Source organism: Taudactylus pleione, unplaced genomic scaffold, assembly GCF_031769625.1.
Source record: "Taudactylus pleione unplaced genomic scaffold, aTauple2 ptg000201l, whole genome shotgun sequence".
In the NCBI taxonomy this organism is placed as follows: Eukaryota; Metazoa; Chordata; class Amphibia; order Anura; family Myobatrachidae; genus Taudactylus; species Taudactylus pleione.
In genome coordinates, this window is record NW_028284603.1 from 57843207 (window position 1) to 57858371 (window position 15165).

Consider the following 15165-nt stretch of genomic DNA (forward strand, 5'->3'; position numbering starts at 1 on the left):
CTAGCTACAGTGTGAACATCAAAAACTAGCTACAGTGTGAACATCAAAAACTAGCTACAGTGTGAACATCAAAAACTAGCTACAGTGTGAACATCAAAAACTAGCTACAGTGTGAACATCAAAAACTAGCTACAGTGTGAACATCAAAAACTAGCTACAGTGTGAACATCAAAAACTAGCTACAGATATGCCCAGCTATATCCTTGCCACTGGCGCAGCAAACCGCAACACGCATAGCATGAGAAGCGCGCCCGTGAGCGGATACACGCACCGCGTACACGACCGCGCCCTCCATAGGAATGCATGGTGTGATCGTAGTGTGTGCCATAGCGTAGCATATGCAGGCGCAGGGAATCGCATGGCGCTATGCATGCGCACGTTTGTGGTGTGATCAGCCACAATGTCACTGGGTGCATCAGTATGCTTAGGTTTGTTTATTTTTTTAAATTAAATAGAATCTTCTATTTTGTTTGCAAAAATAACCACACTCTCTGGTTGTACATGAAAAGCTGTAGCTGTTTTTTTTTGTACTAACAACTTTGCAATTGATTTACAGAACAATAACTTTAAGTACAGAGGATGGGAACTTTTCTGTCTCTATGATGCTGTACAAGGACGAGGAATTTCAGGACATGTGGACCACAGTCCCATCTCTTAAGCTTGATGACAACATATTTGTCCGAGTCCATATGGTATGAACACATTTTTTATAAAAAGATGGGTAAAGTTCATTAGTAATTTTAGATCTTTGGGATTTATTTACTAAACGTCAGCTATGCAAAGCCGCCGATTGTCAGTGTTTTTGCCCACTGAATTTAAAAAGGCAATTCTATTAAATGTAAAATACTCCTGGTTTTGCATTTATTACCAGTTTAAATTCCACAAGTAAAAAGCTGAAGAAGTGTAAAGTATTTTTTATGCATTTCTAGATTTAAAAGTTTCTTTGTGTTGAGCTACACTTGGAACAAAACAAGGGAAAACATATGCCTTTTATCCATCTTACTCAGGCACTTGTGAATCCAGACAATGAATCAATAACTGGGTAATTAAGCATATTAGATGGGCAATTTGTATTTATATAGCTGCATACACACACAACGATTTTTTTAATGATTATCGTTTAACGATAATCGTTTGCAAAAATCGTTCACTTTCTGAGTCAAACGATGAACGATTATCGTTCATGCGCGTTCACGTTTGTAGTTTGTCGTTTGTAGTTCAGTCAGACTTGTCAACTCAACGATTTTCATTAAGGGAATATGCAAAAATCGTTTGTAGTTCATAAAAATCGTTCATTACACATTAAAAAATCTGACAGATAATCTGACAGAAAATCGTTCATAAAAATCGTTCATAAAATCGTTGGTAACAAAATCGTTGTGTGTGTATGCAGCTTATGTAATCGTTCATATAGGTTTCTCTATTATAGTTTTTATGCAACTAACAATTCTTCTGTAATAGGCAGAAAACTTTGATTAGTCTGCTCCCATAAGTCCTACAATTATTACGTGGGTTTTAATTTAAAATAAAAGAAAAAAATAAAGTACTTGAATTAAGTGCATTGTACGTGTTTTAGAATAGGGATCTGCTGCCTCCTTCTGGAGATAGATCATCAGTTTTTTTTTTTACTATTGCTGTTTAAAAGCTGTATTATCCTGATATCCTGATATTTATATAGTGCCACAAGGGGTACGAAACCTCCTTACAAGGTACATAGACAGAAACAGTATAAAGAAAACAAGAACAAAATCACTTACAGTACAGAACGGGATGAAGTCAAGAAGCCGGTGGTCGAAATGCGGACCGCCGGCTTCCCGACTGTCAAATCCCGGCAGGAAACTAATGACAGGCGTCGAAATCACGACGTCTGTCATTATACCTACGCCCAGGTGCCCGACTTAGGGTTATCCACCCCCCGGGAGGGTTAGGCTAGGAGAAGGGAGGTTAGGGTTAGGTTTAGGCTGCGGGAAGGGGGGGGGTTAGGTTTAGGCAATTTACGGGGAATGTTAGGGTTAGGCACCCCTAAGGGAGGGTTAGAGGGGGGGGGAGGGTTAGAGATAGTTAGAAACTTACCTTAGTAGGGATTCTGCTGTTCTGCTTTCCGGCGTCGGTATAATATCGCCGGGCTAACATCCGATTCCTACAGAACATAGCAGGACACAGACATGGGCCCTGATTCAGACCCACTCGCGAGCGGCTGTCCGCTCGCAAGTGGGTCGATGTTCTGCACTGAGCATGCGCACGATGGAGGGAGCTCCGTCGTGCTCATGCACCAGACGCGACGAGCGAAGGAAAGTCCTTCGCTCGTTGTGTCTGATCAAAGGGGGCGTGCTGTCGATGTTGATTGACAGCACGCCCCCTTTGGTGGGCGTGCCGGGGGCGTGCCTCCCTGACGGGGGCGTTCCCACGGGAACGCCTCCCGTCAGAAGCCGGCCCACTGACATCACTAGTGATGTCAGTGGGAGTGATTTTGGCTCTGATAGAGCCAAAATCACTCCGGGGCTTGCGGTTGAAAACCTCAACCGCAGGCTCCGGCTCGCAGTTTCGATGGTCGCGATGGGCAAGACCATTGCGGCCATCAAACTGCACGCTCGTATAGGCTGTGGGTGGTGACCCACAGCTATACGAGCGTCCAGGAGGACGCTCCATTTTTATGGAGGGCGGCCCTCATTCAGAGCGTGCTCTCTGCTCAGAGCGTACGGCTCTGAATGAGGGCCCTGGTTTCTAAATATTGCTGCATCAGAAGTCACAATACCCATGGAAATGTGTGGGCACGTGAAGGAAGAGGGCCCTGCTTACAGTCTACAGAGGGGGGCGGCAGACAGACACGAGTGGCAAAGAGGGGAGAGACAGTGAGCATGAGAGCTGGAAGGCTTTGATGACGGATTGGTCTTGAGCCCATTTGAAGTTTTGTAGAGAGGTGGAGAGTCTAATAGGGAGAAGGAGAGAGTTTCTGTGGAAAGAAGCAGCACGGGTGAGATTGGGAGGAAGGAATCAGTTGTGTGGAAAGGCATTTTGTACACATTCATGGAGCTCAGAGTTCATAAGTAAATGATTCACAACCCTATACAGTCTTAAAGCAAATCTTTACTGTATATTCTTGGTATGTCATGTTCAGTAGGTAAGCAATCATTATATAGATTGTAAACTTGTGAGCAGGGCCCTCTTACCTCTGTCTGTTATTACCCAGTCTTCGTTTATTACTGTTTTATTCCCAATTGCACAGCGCAACAGAATGTCCTGGCGCTTCATAAGTAAATGTTAAAAATTAAAAATAATTATGCTGACACCAGAATGTCAACATTGAATATCTCGACATTCAAGATGTCGACATGTTCCTACTGTCGACATGGTTATTATCTCGACATTGTGAATGTGAATAGCCACAATGTCGAAAGTACATGTCAGTTTTAGCCTGCGGTTAGGTTTAGGCTGTGGCTAGGCTTAGGCTATGGTTAGGGCTAGGCTGTGGTAAGGGTTAGGCTGTGGCTAGGCTTAGGCTGTGGTTAGGGTTAGGCTGTGGTTAGGGTTAGGCTGCGTTTAGGTTCAGGCTGCGGTTAGGGTTAGGCTGCGGTTAGGGCTAGGCTGAGGTTAAGTTTAGGCTGTGGCTAGGCTTAGACTGCATTTAAGGCTAGGCTGTGGGTAGGGTTAGGCTGCGGTTTGGGTTAGACTGCGGTTAGGTTTAGGCTGTGGTTAGGGCTATGCTGTGGTTAGGGTTAGGCTGCGGTTAAGCTTAGGCTGCGGTTAGGGTTCGGCTGCGGTTAGGGTTAGGCTGTGGTTAGGGTTAGGCTGCGGTTTGGGTTAGGCTGCGATTAGGGTTAGGCTGTGGTTAGGGCTAGGCTGTGGTTAGGGTAGACTTAGGCTTAGTGCTTAAATACTGTAAAAACCCTATGTCAACATGCCTACAAACACAATGTCAACATTGTATATGTTGACATGTTGTCCATAGACATAATGCTCATGTCGATATTCTGTATGTTGACATTGTGTCAACATTCTTAAGGAGGACATTTTGTACCACACCCGTTACCGAGGGGGGTAGTTTTTACTTTCCCATTTAATTGTCAGTACATGTAAGTGATGTTTCGCAACTCTGCTATTAGGTAGAATAAAACATGAATGAAAAACTATGACAGTAAATTTGTGAACTTTATTACTTTAATTTTTACAGATTCCCGGCCATTTAATAATAAGATTAGAAAAATGTTGGGCCACGCCTACAAATGACCCTTCTCATCCTGTGCAATACACCTTTATCAAAGACAGGTAAGCATGTTTAAGGCACTTTTGAATTCACAAAGTACAACTTATTATTATTGTTATTATTCTTTTCCCATATAGTTCTTCTAACATATTTCACTGTGTTGTCTTGTTTGTGGCAGTGGACCAGACACATACACAGTATATAATATGAATTTTATAAAGTTCTCAGTGAATGCTTCATGCACCATAAAGTAGTCAGTAAGAGTATTACTATAAGATATTCTGTAGCAGGATACAGGAACAGGTAGAAGTCCTAATATTGCAGACAAAGAATAAACAAGAGCATAGAAGCACTGCTACTGTACCTTGTGATACTACCGTGCTAGCAGAGGCATTATATGGAAATAATAGGTTATAGATTGGACCATACTAAAAAATCAAGTCTCGTCTGTGCTGCAACTTCCAAGTTATTAAATAGTTTGCCGGTTTGTCTTAAATACAATAAAAAAAAAATATGTTAAAGATAGATCTGTTCTGCCAGGACAAAATGTCCTTGCAGAACAAAAATCAGTGAGTCTGGAGGAATCGTAAGTGGGTCAGAATCCCGACACCGGCAACCCGATAGGATTAGGATAGCGACACGTCGGTAGGTATCCTAACCCTACTCCTCCCTCCCAAAGCACTGGAGCAAAAGGACATAAATAGTAATAAATAATGAACTATGGGCCTGATTCAGACCCGCTCGTGAGCGCACGCAAGCGGGTCGATGTTGGGCCAGTACGCATGCGCACGATGGACCCGGCTCCGTCGTGCGCATGCGTGAGACCCGGATAGCGACGGGCAAGCCGTCGCTATGGGTCTCGCTACAAAGGGGACGTGCTGTCGATGGTGAGTAACAGCACGCCCCCTTTGGTGGGCGTTCCGGAGGCGTAGCTGGCCAGACGGAGGCATTCCCATGGGAACGCCTACCGTCTGGGGCCGGCCCCACTGACATCACAAGTGATGTCAGTGGGAGTGCTTTCGGCTCTGATAGAACCAAAAGCACTCCAGGGCTTGCGGCAGATGAGACCCTACCACAAGGGTCTCATCGCAAGCCCGATGGTCGCGATGGTCTTGACCATCGCGACTATCTTTTTGGCCGCTCGCTATAGCTGTGGGTGGTCACCCACAGCTATGCGAGCGGCCAGGAGGCTGCTCTAAAATCAGGAAGGACGGCCCTGATTCAGAGCGAGTGCTCTGTCAGAGCGTCCGGCTCTGAATCAGGGCCTATGTTTGAGGGATCAGTACACAGGACCGTTACTAGGGGTGTGCGAGCGGTGCCACCACATAAAGCCCTGTGGGCAGCACCATCTCTGCCTCATGGCCCCTGCACCTCGCTAGCAAGATCTGCAGCCTCAATTGCTGCTGCAGTGCTACCCAGGGCATCCTTTGGATGCTCCATACATGCACAGCATGTACAGCCCTCCTCGGAGCATCCTGAGAATGCTCCAGCCGTGCTGTATTTCCCAGCACTGGTGGCCCCGACCCCTCAACATGATGTCATGACTTCATGCGCTCAGGGGGCGTGGTGGGCACAAGGTGCAATAAAACCCAGTTACTGCGCTGTCAGTACATGGTTGAGTCCCTCCAGTATTGGGCCTCATATGCAATGTAGTAGCTTCTAATTACAATCCCACCTAAATTGGATGCAGCCTCGCCAGTGTTTACAAGGCCCTTCCCTGGTGTATAGCCATGCATCCGAATGTGCAAGGACTGAGACGCCCACTGTCAGTAGTGCCCCCCCCCCCGGCTTACCCTGCACTACAGTCTGCAAGGTAGCGGATAGATCCCCTTCAGTAGATGTACCCTGACGTCATCAGCTACTGTCCAACGTCATTAGTTACTATCCACGTGTACATAGAGGGGGAATATAAACCTGTGGCGAGAGAAGCGAGCCACCGTGCCTGAAGCGTGGTGAGCAGACAAATTTCTGCGGTTGGTGGCCTTTATGGGCATGGAACCGCACTTCCACCCTCACGCCACGTCACTTCCATCTACATCTACTGAAGGTCCTCTATACACTACCCAGTCTGCAGGCACCTCTCTCACCAATCCAGTAACCGCACCACTACACCACTTTCCGTTCCCCCTATCTTGACACACTGTCAGTCTTCTGACAGACTCCTCCTGGCCTCCAGCAGCAGCTTAGGTCTAAGTTAGCTGTCTGTCGGGCAGGACTAGTAGTAGTGGTCAGGCGCTAGTGAGGTATGTCAGCTGCAGTACTCACTGAGTCACCAGCGATCCATCCGGTCTGTCTGACTCAGCTTTTCCTCGGCCCTGGGGTCCACCACCACAGTCCTCCACTGTGCTGGTCCCGCAGCCACAGACCGCACCCACCACCAGCAGACCACCACAGGCAGCCAGTTATGTCCGCAGCCACCACCGGAGTCAGAGACTGCGTGGACAGGGATGGCGTGTGACATCACACACCATCTCAGAGGTCACGTCATGCCCGGCCCACCCAGTGCTGCCCAATTCTGGCTGGCTGGGTGTGTCTTCAAGGATGTGGGGTGGGAAGTGGGGGCAGGTGCAGCAGGCCAGCAGGGATTTTCTAGACCGAACAGGCAGTGACAGTTAGTTGAAGGGCCAGCCAGCCCTGGAAATAGCGCTTGGTGCATCAGAAACTTGCACCACCCCTATGGAAGGTGCAGATTATCCATCTGAAATATTTGAAGGTGAGCTGCGCTTCATAGGTGTGGTGAAGTGTGTAGGGGTGAAAACTGGGATGGGGTGGAGGAATGGGACAAGAAGGGGAGGGGGCAGAGAAGGACAGGGGTGTCTGGGTGGGGTGGATGGGAGTGAGTTGACGAGTGCAGCACTGTGAAGTAGGGGTGTCCGGTCCTACTGTAGTCTAACAGAAATATAGGGGTATCACATGCGCTCAGGTCTGGTGTCTGTGCAGGGCTGGGGGTCGATGCCCGGTGTAGAGGGATAGTGGAGGAGTTTTTGGGTGGATGTAGTTGATGGGGCTGATGGTATGTACCTGGAACCGTACAGTTCTTGACCAATACGTATCCGCTGCTGGGCCTATGGTCTATAGACTTATAACCGAGTGGGATGTAAAAATGCTGGGGCACCCCCTTTGATGCGGCATCCCGCACTGGAGAAAACTAAGCTTACCTACCGGTAGGAGCGTTTTAGTATGTGCCGGCTGTGTGATGTTTCAGCCTTGCTGTGCGTCTGTCATGCGCGTTGGCGGGTGGCAGCTTACGTGACCGCACAAGCCCGTGCAGTCTCAGCTGGAGTAGTATGCTGGGATGCTGCCGCGTGTAAGGGGTCTAGGTCAGTCCTAGACTGCACCGGAGCAGTTTATATCACCTATTTGACCAGCCTTGAGAAGCACTGTGTCTACTGCAATAAAGAGGTATTTGGTCCTACACATGAGCGTTTGCCTCTCCTTTGATTCATACACACTTGCCGCACTAGATTATCCATCTGAATATGGCCTCCTCCGTGCGAATGATTCTGCATCGCCGTATGCAACCACTATAAGCGACACGCCCGCGGCACTCCCATACTGCACCCATAAGACGGACCATCTACCTGCATCTGGTACACCACCTCGCTGTCACTGCCCAGGAGTAACCAATACATTTTCAAAGTATTTCTGAGACTGTGCGCCTCAATCACAACTGTGACTCTGTGTGCATGGAATCTGGATGCATGCGCAGTGTGACTTAGGAGCTGATTCAGCAAGGAATGCAGATGAGAACTCGCACGCACTCAGCCGATGTTTTTGCACTGCGCATGCTTATGCATCACTGTGCACGTGTGCGAACTAGCCAGTGCGAGTGGGTAAGGGTACGCAGGCTACACGCAGTGTGTACACAGACCCTTCCAATATTGATTGACAGGAAGTGTGGATGGTGACGGGGGGTGGTCGGGCGAACGCAGGCTTGCCTGTGCGTTGGGACGCCGTTATAGGAGCGTGCATAATTAAGGCAGTGCGGCGGCATATGCAGCCAGACAACTCGATGCACGCAGGAAGTGGCCAAAATCCTGCACGAGATCAGGTAAACCTCTATTGTGTGTATGGTTCCGATGGTTCTCGATGTTACCGATGTTTCCGCTGTCTTGCGGACTACTCAGGCTTTGAGTAAAGGGAAGTGGGTGGCATTGTGTAGTGCTGGGCGTCTGCATCTTATGCTGCGGCTGCTGTGCCTATGCATTGATTAGCATATATTTGCAGCGGCCAAGTGCGTGCATGCGCACACTGCGTGCCTTGCTGAATCAGGCTCTTAGACTCAAACAAAAGAATCGCCCCACTGAGTCCGATGTCGCTGCTGCAGGCCCTGAATTTTTTTTTTCAAATCAATATAATGTAGAATTAAAATGACTAAACCCAAGTGACTTTCACTTTCTGCTTGAATAATAACTTATAACTATTCATTTAAACTATTTTTATTTTTGCCCCTGAAATAGCTGCTCCTATGTATTTTTGCATGAGACCTTATCAATAATTATGAATGGAATGGGTGCAGAAGCAATGTTCCGGATTCAGATGTTCAAGTTTGTGGGTCTGGCGTATAATAACGTCTTCCTGCACTGCAGCGTTCAGATCTGTCATAACACAGAATTCCTATGCAAGCCGGTAAGTATTTGTATTTCTAGCCAAATGCAGTCATAACATAAGAGAATGTAAGGGAATATGATTTATATTGAGGAGAAATTTGCAGATTTGTGTATTTCTTATCATTTCATCAGAACTGTACTAACAACAGAAGAGGAGCCAGAAACCGGAGAGAACTCCCTACAACTCATACAGTTACTTATGGGCCAATTACTCTCAAAGTATCAGACAACAGAGCGACTGACTCAGGTATATCTATATAATATATCCTGTTATTTACATTTGTATTTGTAATAATGTGATGGACTGAATAGGAAGGAAGAGCCCCTATACACTTTACTGAGAAGCTTCATAGTGTTAGGATCTGCAGTTAAGCAGATCATATTGTTTGCAGTTTCCAGCCTTAGTTGCTACTGAGGCACTGCCCTAATTACTGCCTGTCTGTGTGCAGTATCAGGTGCACACTAATTGATTCTCCTGCCTGTGCACGGCCCAGGTGCACACTAGTCTGTCATTAAGGGAGGCTTGCTCTGGTTGGACCCTGTTTCTGTTAAATTCCAGTCAGCCATTCACTCCATGCCGGTGATAGAGTTTCTCGTGCTTCTGGTTGTTCCAGTCTCCTGTTGATCAGTCGAGTTCCAGAGCCAGTTTTTTTGTGTTTGTCTGCTGACGTTTGTTTCATCCAGTCGCTCGGTCTGCATTCCTGCATCGAGATTGTGCAATCCAGCGCACCATTGCCAGTGTCAACCCGGCGGCACTAGTCGCAATTCAGCGTCACAAGTGAGCAAGCCAGCGCACCACTGCCAGTGTCAACACGGCGACATTGGCCGCAAATGAGCGTCCCCAAGTGCGCAATCTGGTGCCCCGTCGCCAGTGTCAACCCGGCGGCAGTGGTTACAACTCAGCGTCTCCAGTGCACAATCCAGCGCACCGTCGCCAGTGTCAACTCGGTGGCACTGGTTGCGACTCAACGTCCCAAGTGCGCAATCTGATGAACCACCACCAGTGTCAACCCTGCAACATTGGTAGCAGCTCTACGTCTTTGTGCACACTCCATCAAAGACTCATCAGCCCAAAGGCTGCATCTTACCCTGGAGCATTAGGTCACAACTAGCAAAGGCAAATCAGCCATCAAGGCTGCTTCAACAGCCCAAAGGCTGCATCACACCTATTGCCCCTTAGCCACGACTAGTCAATGCAAATCAGCCCTCTAGGCCGCTTTAACAGCCCAAAGGCTGCATCACACCATAAGCCCAAGGCCACAACTAGCAAAGGCAAACCAGCCCTCAAGGTTGCTTCAACAGCCCAAAGGCTGCATCACACCTTTAGCCCCTTGGCCACGACTAGTCAATGCAAATCAGCCCTCAAGATTGCTTCAACAGCCCAAAGGCTGCATCACACCTTCTGCCCTTAGCCACGACTAGTCAATGCAAATCAGCCCTCTTGGCTGCTTCAACAGGCCAAAGGCTGCATCACACCCTTAGCCCTTTCGCCACAACTAGTCAAATACATACCAGCACTCAAGGCTGACACCAGGCCTGGTCAAGCTTGACTACCACCCAATCTTAACAGATAGTCCTTCACTGGCTCCTGCACATATAAAGAGACCTGTTGTTGTTGTTTGCTACATAGTAAATCCAACAATATATTCAAAATAACATTCCACCTTTAATTTGGAATACCAGGCATCAGTTCTTTAACAAAGACACTGGGCCTTATTTACAGATGGACATAAATCCAACTGCTGGACGCAAAAATCTGGCTTCATTTATTGTGTATGGACCTTAAATAAATTGGGGAATTTTAAGTTAAACATAACTTGCACTTGTAGATTTTACATCTGAAGAGGCAGATGTGATGTGTAAGAGCTCGTTATACACAGTATTGGGGTACTAATGTAAACATCTCTGAATATACTTCTTGGGAGGTGATCTTTTGTGGCTCCTGAACTTTCTGCAAAGATGCGTGCAGATGATGAACAAGAGAAAGATAAGAAATAACATTTGTCTCCTGGGCAATAGCCTGGGCTGGGTATGGCCAGAGCACGTGGAAGAAGGAGTAATGGACCACTCTACATAATCAATCAAGATCAAGTATGATTCTTGTTAATATGTGAAAAGAAGCCTTTAGAAATCTTACAACGTTAAGGTTGCGCAAAGACTGCAATTCTTCAACTATAATATGATAGGAAATATCTTACGTCAAATGACCACTCTATCATGGGAAAATATCAGGTACAGTTCCAAAATGCCTCCAGATATTACCATGCTATCTCTATTGATAGCTAATAAATGTGAAAACACATTCAGACATACCGGTAGTATTTCAAGTGAAATGGAAACTAAAAGTAGAAAAAGCTCTTGCATAATAGTTTATAATAGTAAAGGTAGGTACAAAGATAGAGTTCTAAATAGGGACATATTATGAGAGGAGGGAGCCCATGTACAGTCTCTGTCTGGGGCCCCCTCCTCTGTACCCGGCGGCGGGCAGCGCGCTGAGCACAGCAGTAGACTCTGGGCACTAGTCTGTGCCAGAGTCTACTGTGCAATCGCTGGTCATAAGGGAAATGTCGAGGCAACCATTTTCCTGGTGATTTCCCTACTGCGCATGTGCAAAACACCGTGAAAATGGCCGTTGTAGCCATTTTCCAGGCAATTTGTACAGCACTGCTACTGCTCACGTGGGACTTCGGAGAGATAAGTATTGAATAAATGTGTTCACGGTGTGGGCCCCCCTGGAACTAGAAGCCTGTGTGGAACACACACCCTACACCCATTATAGATATGCCCCTGATTGTATTTCTAGTGTACGATCCAAGACATTTAATACCTTGAACAAACCTTCTGACAAAGAGATGATCATATTCAGATGTGTCCTCATAAACCATAATACGTCATACAGCACACTCTGTAACTGGGCCACTCTGAGAGGTGTAGCATACAGTCGTTTTCATTACATTTTGTGTCCCATTCACATCACAGATGAAGTGAAACACAACGGAAAGTGTAGTACAGGCGCTGGGCTGCGACTTTAACCCCACAGCAATTCGTTTTTTGTTTCAAAAATCTTTTTCATTGAAAGTTTTCATAATACACAGATGAATAGGCATAACAAAGTACAGGGTATGGTCAGCGTTGTTCAAGATACATTCAGTATATTGCACAGATGTATTTAAAGAGAACATTTAAGTGTCGTAAGCAAGTTATAGTTAAGCTAGTAACCATAATGAAGTATGTGAATGAAGAGGGGGTAGTGAATGAGGAAACAAAAGCGGAAGAGAGAGTGGCAGAAGGGTAAGAGGAGTGAGAGTGATGCTATTTGGCACTTAGCTATATTAAGGGTTTGTTTAATCAACTTCTGTGCTGGACGAGTGATGTGAGGGATAGGCCATGATAGTAGAGGATATAGAGAAGTCAGTACAGGTTGAGTCTCCCATAACCAAATATTCCAAAATACAGAATATTCTGAAATACAGAATATTTTTAGCATGACTGAGAAAGTGAGACCTTTGCTTTCTGATGGTTCAATATACAAAAACTTTGTTTAAAGCACAAATTTATTAATATATAGTATAAATAACCTTCTGTATAAGGTGTATATGAAACATAAATGAATTTCATGTATGTACACAAACTTTTTTTGATACACAAAATTATTAAACAGATTGTATAAAATTACCTGCAGGCTGTGTGTATCGCATTATAGTATGCAAATATTCCAAACAACGGAATATTCCGATATCCAAAATACCACTGGTCCCAAGCATTTTGGATATGGGAGACTCAACCTGTATTTGAATTCTGACTACTGTCCTTTTTACTGTTCATTTGTGAACTTCTGTCCAAAGGTGTTGAATACTGGGACATGAATATGTGCAACAGGGCGCCTCGTCACCACACACACACACCCCAGCATAGCTCAGAGGGAGAAGGTTATACTAAATAAAGTTGTGTAGGTGCTAGATACCAGAGTAGATAAAGTTTGTAACAATTATCTTTAATTCGCACCGAAATAGAGCCTAATTTTATTCCGTCAGAGTCTCACCTATGTCACATTCGCAGGCCAGCTCATGCAATTCATTTGGGGGTTAGTTATGGTTAAGTAAAAGTTGATATATCATTGAAATAAGCCCTTTACAAAAGTGAGTGTGCCTACATAGTGATTCTATGGGCAATTTTATGGGCGAGCTAGGGGTGGTGACAGGGGAAGTCTGAAGAGTGTGATGAAAGTGTTGAATCTGTAAAAACTGTTAGACACAGGAAATCGTTTTGAACGCGTAGAAAGGGCTCAATTCAGAGCTGTACGCAATGCTGATGTTTTTGCAAATGGAGTGATTTTTTGCCACCGCGCACGCGTCTGAGTCGCACTGCGCATGTGTTGAGGTAAATTACTGTAGTCGCACGCTGTGAGTCTTTATTCGCAGTGTGATTGACAGGCAGGGAGCGTTTGGGGGTGGTAACATGGAGTGTCGGCTGTAAATGCAGGCGTTTTGATTGTTTCTTGGGCGTGTCACATCCTGCGCCTGCGATCCCGTAGTGGAAGGCAGCAGATTTTTTTAATATCAATATCTTATTATTTATTGGCTCTGTGAGGTAAAAAATGTATTGAGCTCCATTTTAAAATAACTCCAGTTCCATATCTTTATGTTCTCCTTACAGCCCAGAGGAAGCTCATTCCAGTTGAGACAATGATCCTTGTCTGTGTTTTGACAGTGGTGTTAGTCATCACCGGTGTGCTTGGCAAGCTCATATTGAATTCTCGGAGATCGTATCCTGACGTACAAGCCCAGCTAACTCTTGCCAACATCCACCGTTCAGAGCTGGCGTGATGATATAATATATTTCTGCTACATACTATAAAGCAAACTGGAAAAGAAAAGTGTATAGTTTAGTCAATGACAAAGCCAAGAGAACAAAATGGATAATTAATGTCCTGACTAATGTCCTGAACAGCATATATTTTTATATTTGTAATACATGAAAAAAAATACATATTTTGTTTTGAATTTCCCTTGTTAACATGTAAAGAATTTTAATTTCTGGAACTCAGGTTACAGAAAGAATTTCAGAAGCCTCATTGGTGTTCCTGATATTGAACATCGGGTTTTACTGAACTATAATGAAATTTTTTTTAAATGAATGTTAAATATATAATTTTCTATGTTGTCTTTAATAAATAAATGACACAAAAGTATACTCTTCCTTCAAACATTCCCTGCTTCAAGTCATCTGGTTTTCCAATACTTCATGTTTGTATGTTTAAAGATCAGCCAGAGGCATCACTGAAGAACTCCTTTCAAAACAATATATTTGCTTTCAGTGGCGTTTAATGAGCTATTGTTGAGTCTGTGTTTGTTGTGGACCTGGGGTGGTAACAGGAGTAGACACCGGAACAGGTTTAAACTGAAAGGTGGGTTGTTTAATATGAATGTTGGTAGATATGAACAATAATACCCCTTTTACACCAAACAAATAACCCGGGTTATAGCCAGGTCGATCCGGGTTGAGGCTCTGTGTGAACGGCTCCCAACAAAAAAACCTGGGTCGATTTGCCGGGCAATCTTACTCGGGTTGAGAGCAGGGTTGAAAACGGGTTGTTCCCGGGTCATGAGGCAGTGTAAACGGGTGCTACCCTTCTTATTTGACCCGGCTAGCTCCGAAAGATGCTGATTGGAGCATCTGGGGCACCGGCAGATGATGTAATTTGTCAGTGCCCTGCAGAGAGAGACGCACATGAAGCCATCGCTTGCCTGCCTAACCTCCTGCACCACAGCAGCCTGACCAGCAGCCACAAAAGCAGGCAGGCACACAGCCTGCCACAGCCAGAACTGCAGCCTGCACCACAGCCTGGCCAGCAGCCACAAACGCAGGCTGATACACAGCCTGCCACAGCCAGAACAGCAACCTGTAGCAATACTGTAAGCAGTCCCCACCCCTCTCTTTTGTGACTATCTTTGTCAGACTTTAAAACAGACCATTTTTAATTACTTCTATAGAGAAAAGCAGGGATTACCCGGGTCCAGTGTAAACGGGGCAAACCCGGGAATAACCCGGGTCGAGTTGCAGTATAAACGGGGTCTGAAGCCGAGTTCGACCCGGGATTGACCAGTGTTCAAATTCCAGGGTCGGACCCAGGATTTTGGTGTAAAAGGGGTATAAGATAAACTAAAGTCCAGTAATAAACAAACTAATATATGTGGCAGGAGGGAACTGTAGTGAGTGGGAATAAACAAATGTCCAGATCAGTGACAGAGATGAATGAGGTGAATCCAGATAGACTGTAAGGGGTATATTTACTAAAGTGTGGGTTTTTAGAATTGGAGATGTTGCCCATAGCAACCAATCAGATTCTAC

At 45.7% G+C, this 15165-nt stretch overlaps 1 protein-coding gene across 2 annotated transcripts in view; it reads left to right on the top strand.

Annotated features, from left to right (window-relative positions):
• Positions 1-13953, top strand: part of LOC148518427 (pancreatic secretory granule membrane major glycoprotein GP2-like) — a 60426-nt gene extending 46473 nt beyond the window's left edge. For both annotated transcript variants that reach the window (XM_088477638.1, XM_088477639.1), the window contains 5 exons: positions 557-692; positions 4172-4266; positions 8665-8833; positions 8947-9061; positions 13471-13953. In XM_088477638.1, the coding sequence (XP_088333764.1) occupies positions 557-692; positions 4172-4266; positions 8665-8833; positions 8947-9061; positions 13471-13640 (685 nt within the window). In that variant the 3' untranslated portion in view covers positions 13641-13953. The remainder of the gene's footprint in view (positions 1-556; positions 693-4171; positions 4267-8664; positions 8834-8946; positions 9062-13470) is intronic.
• The last annotated feature ends 1212 nt before the right edge of the window (positions 13954-15165 follow it).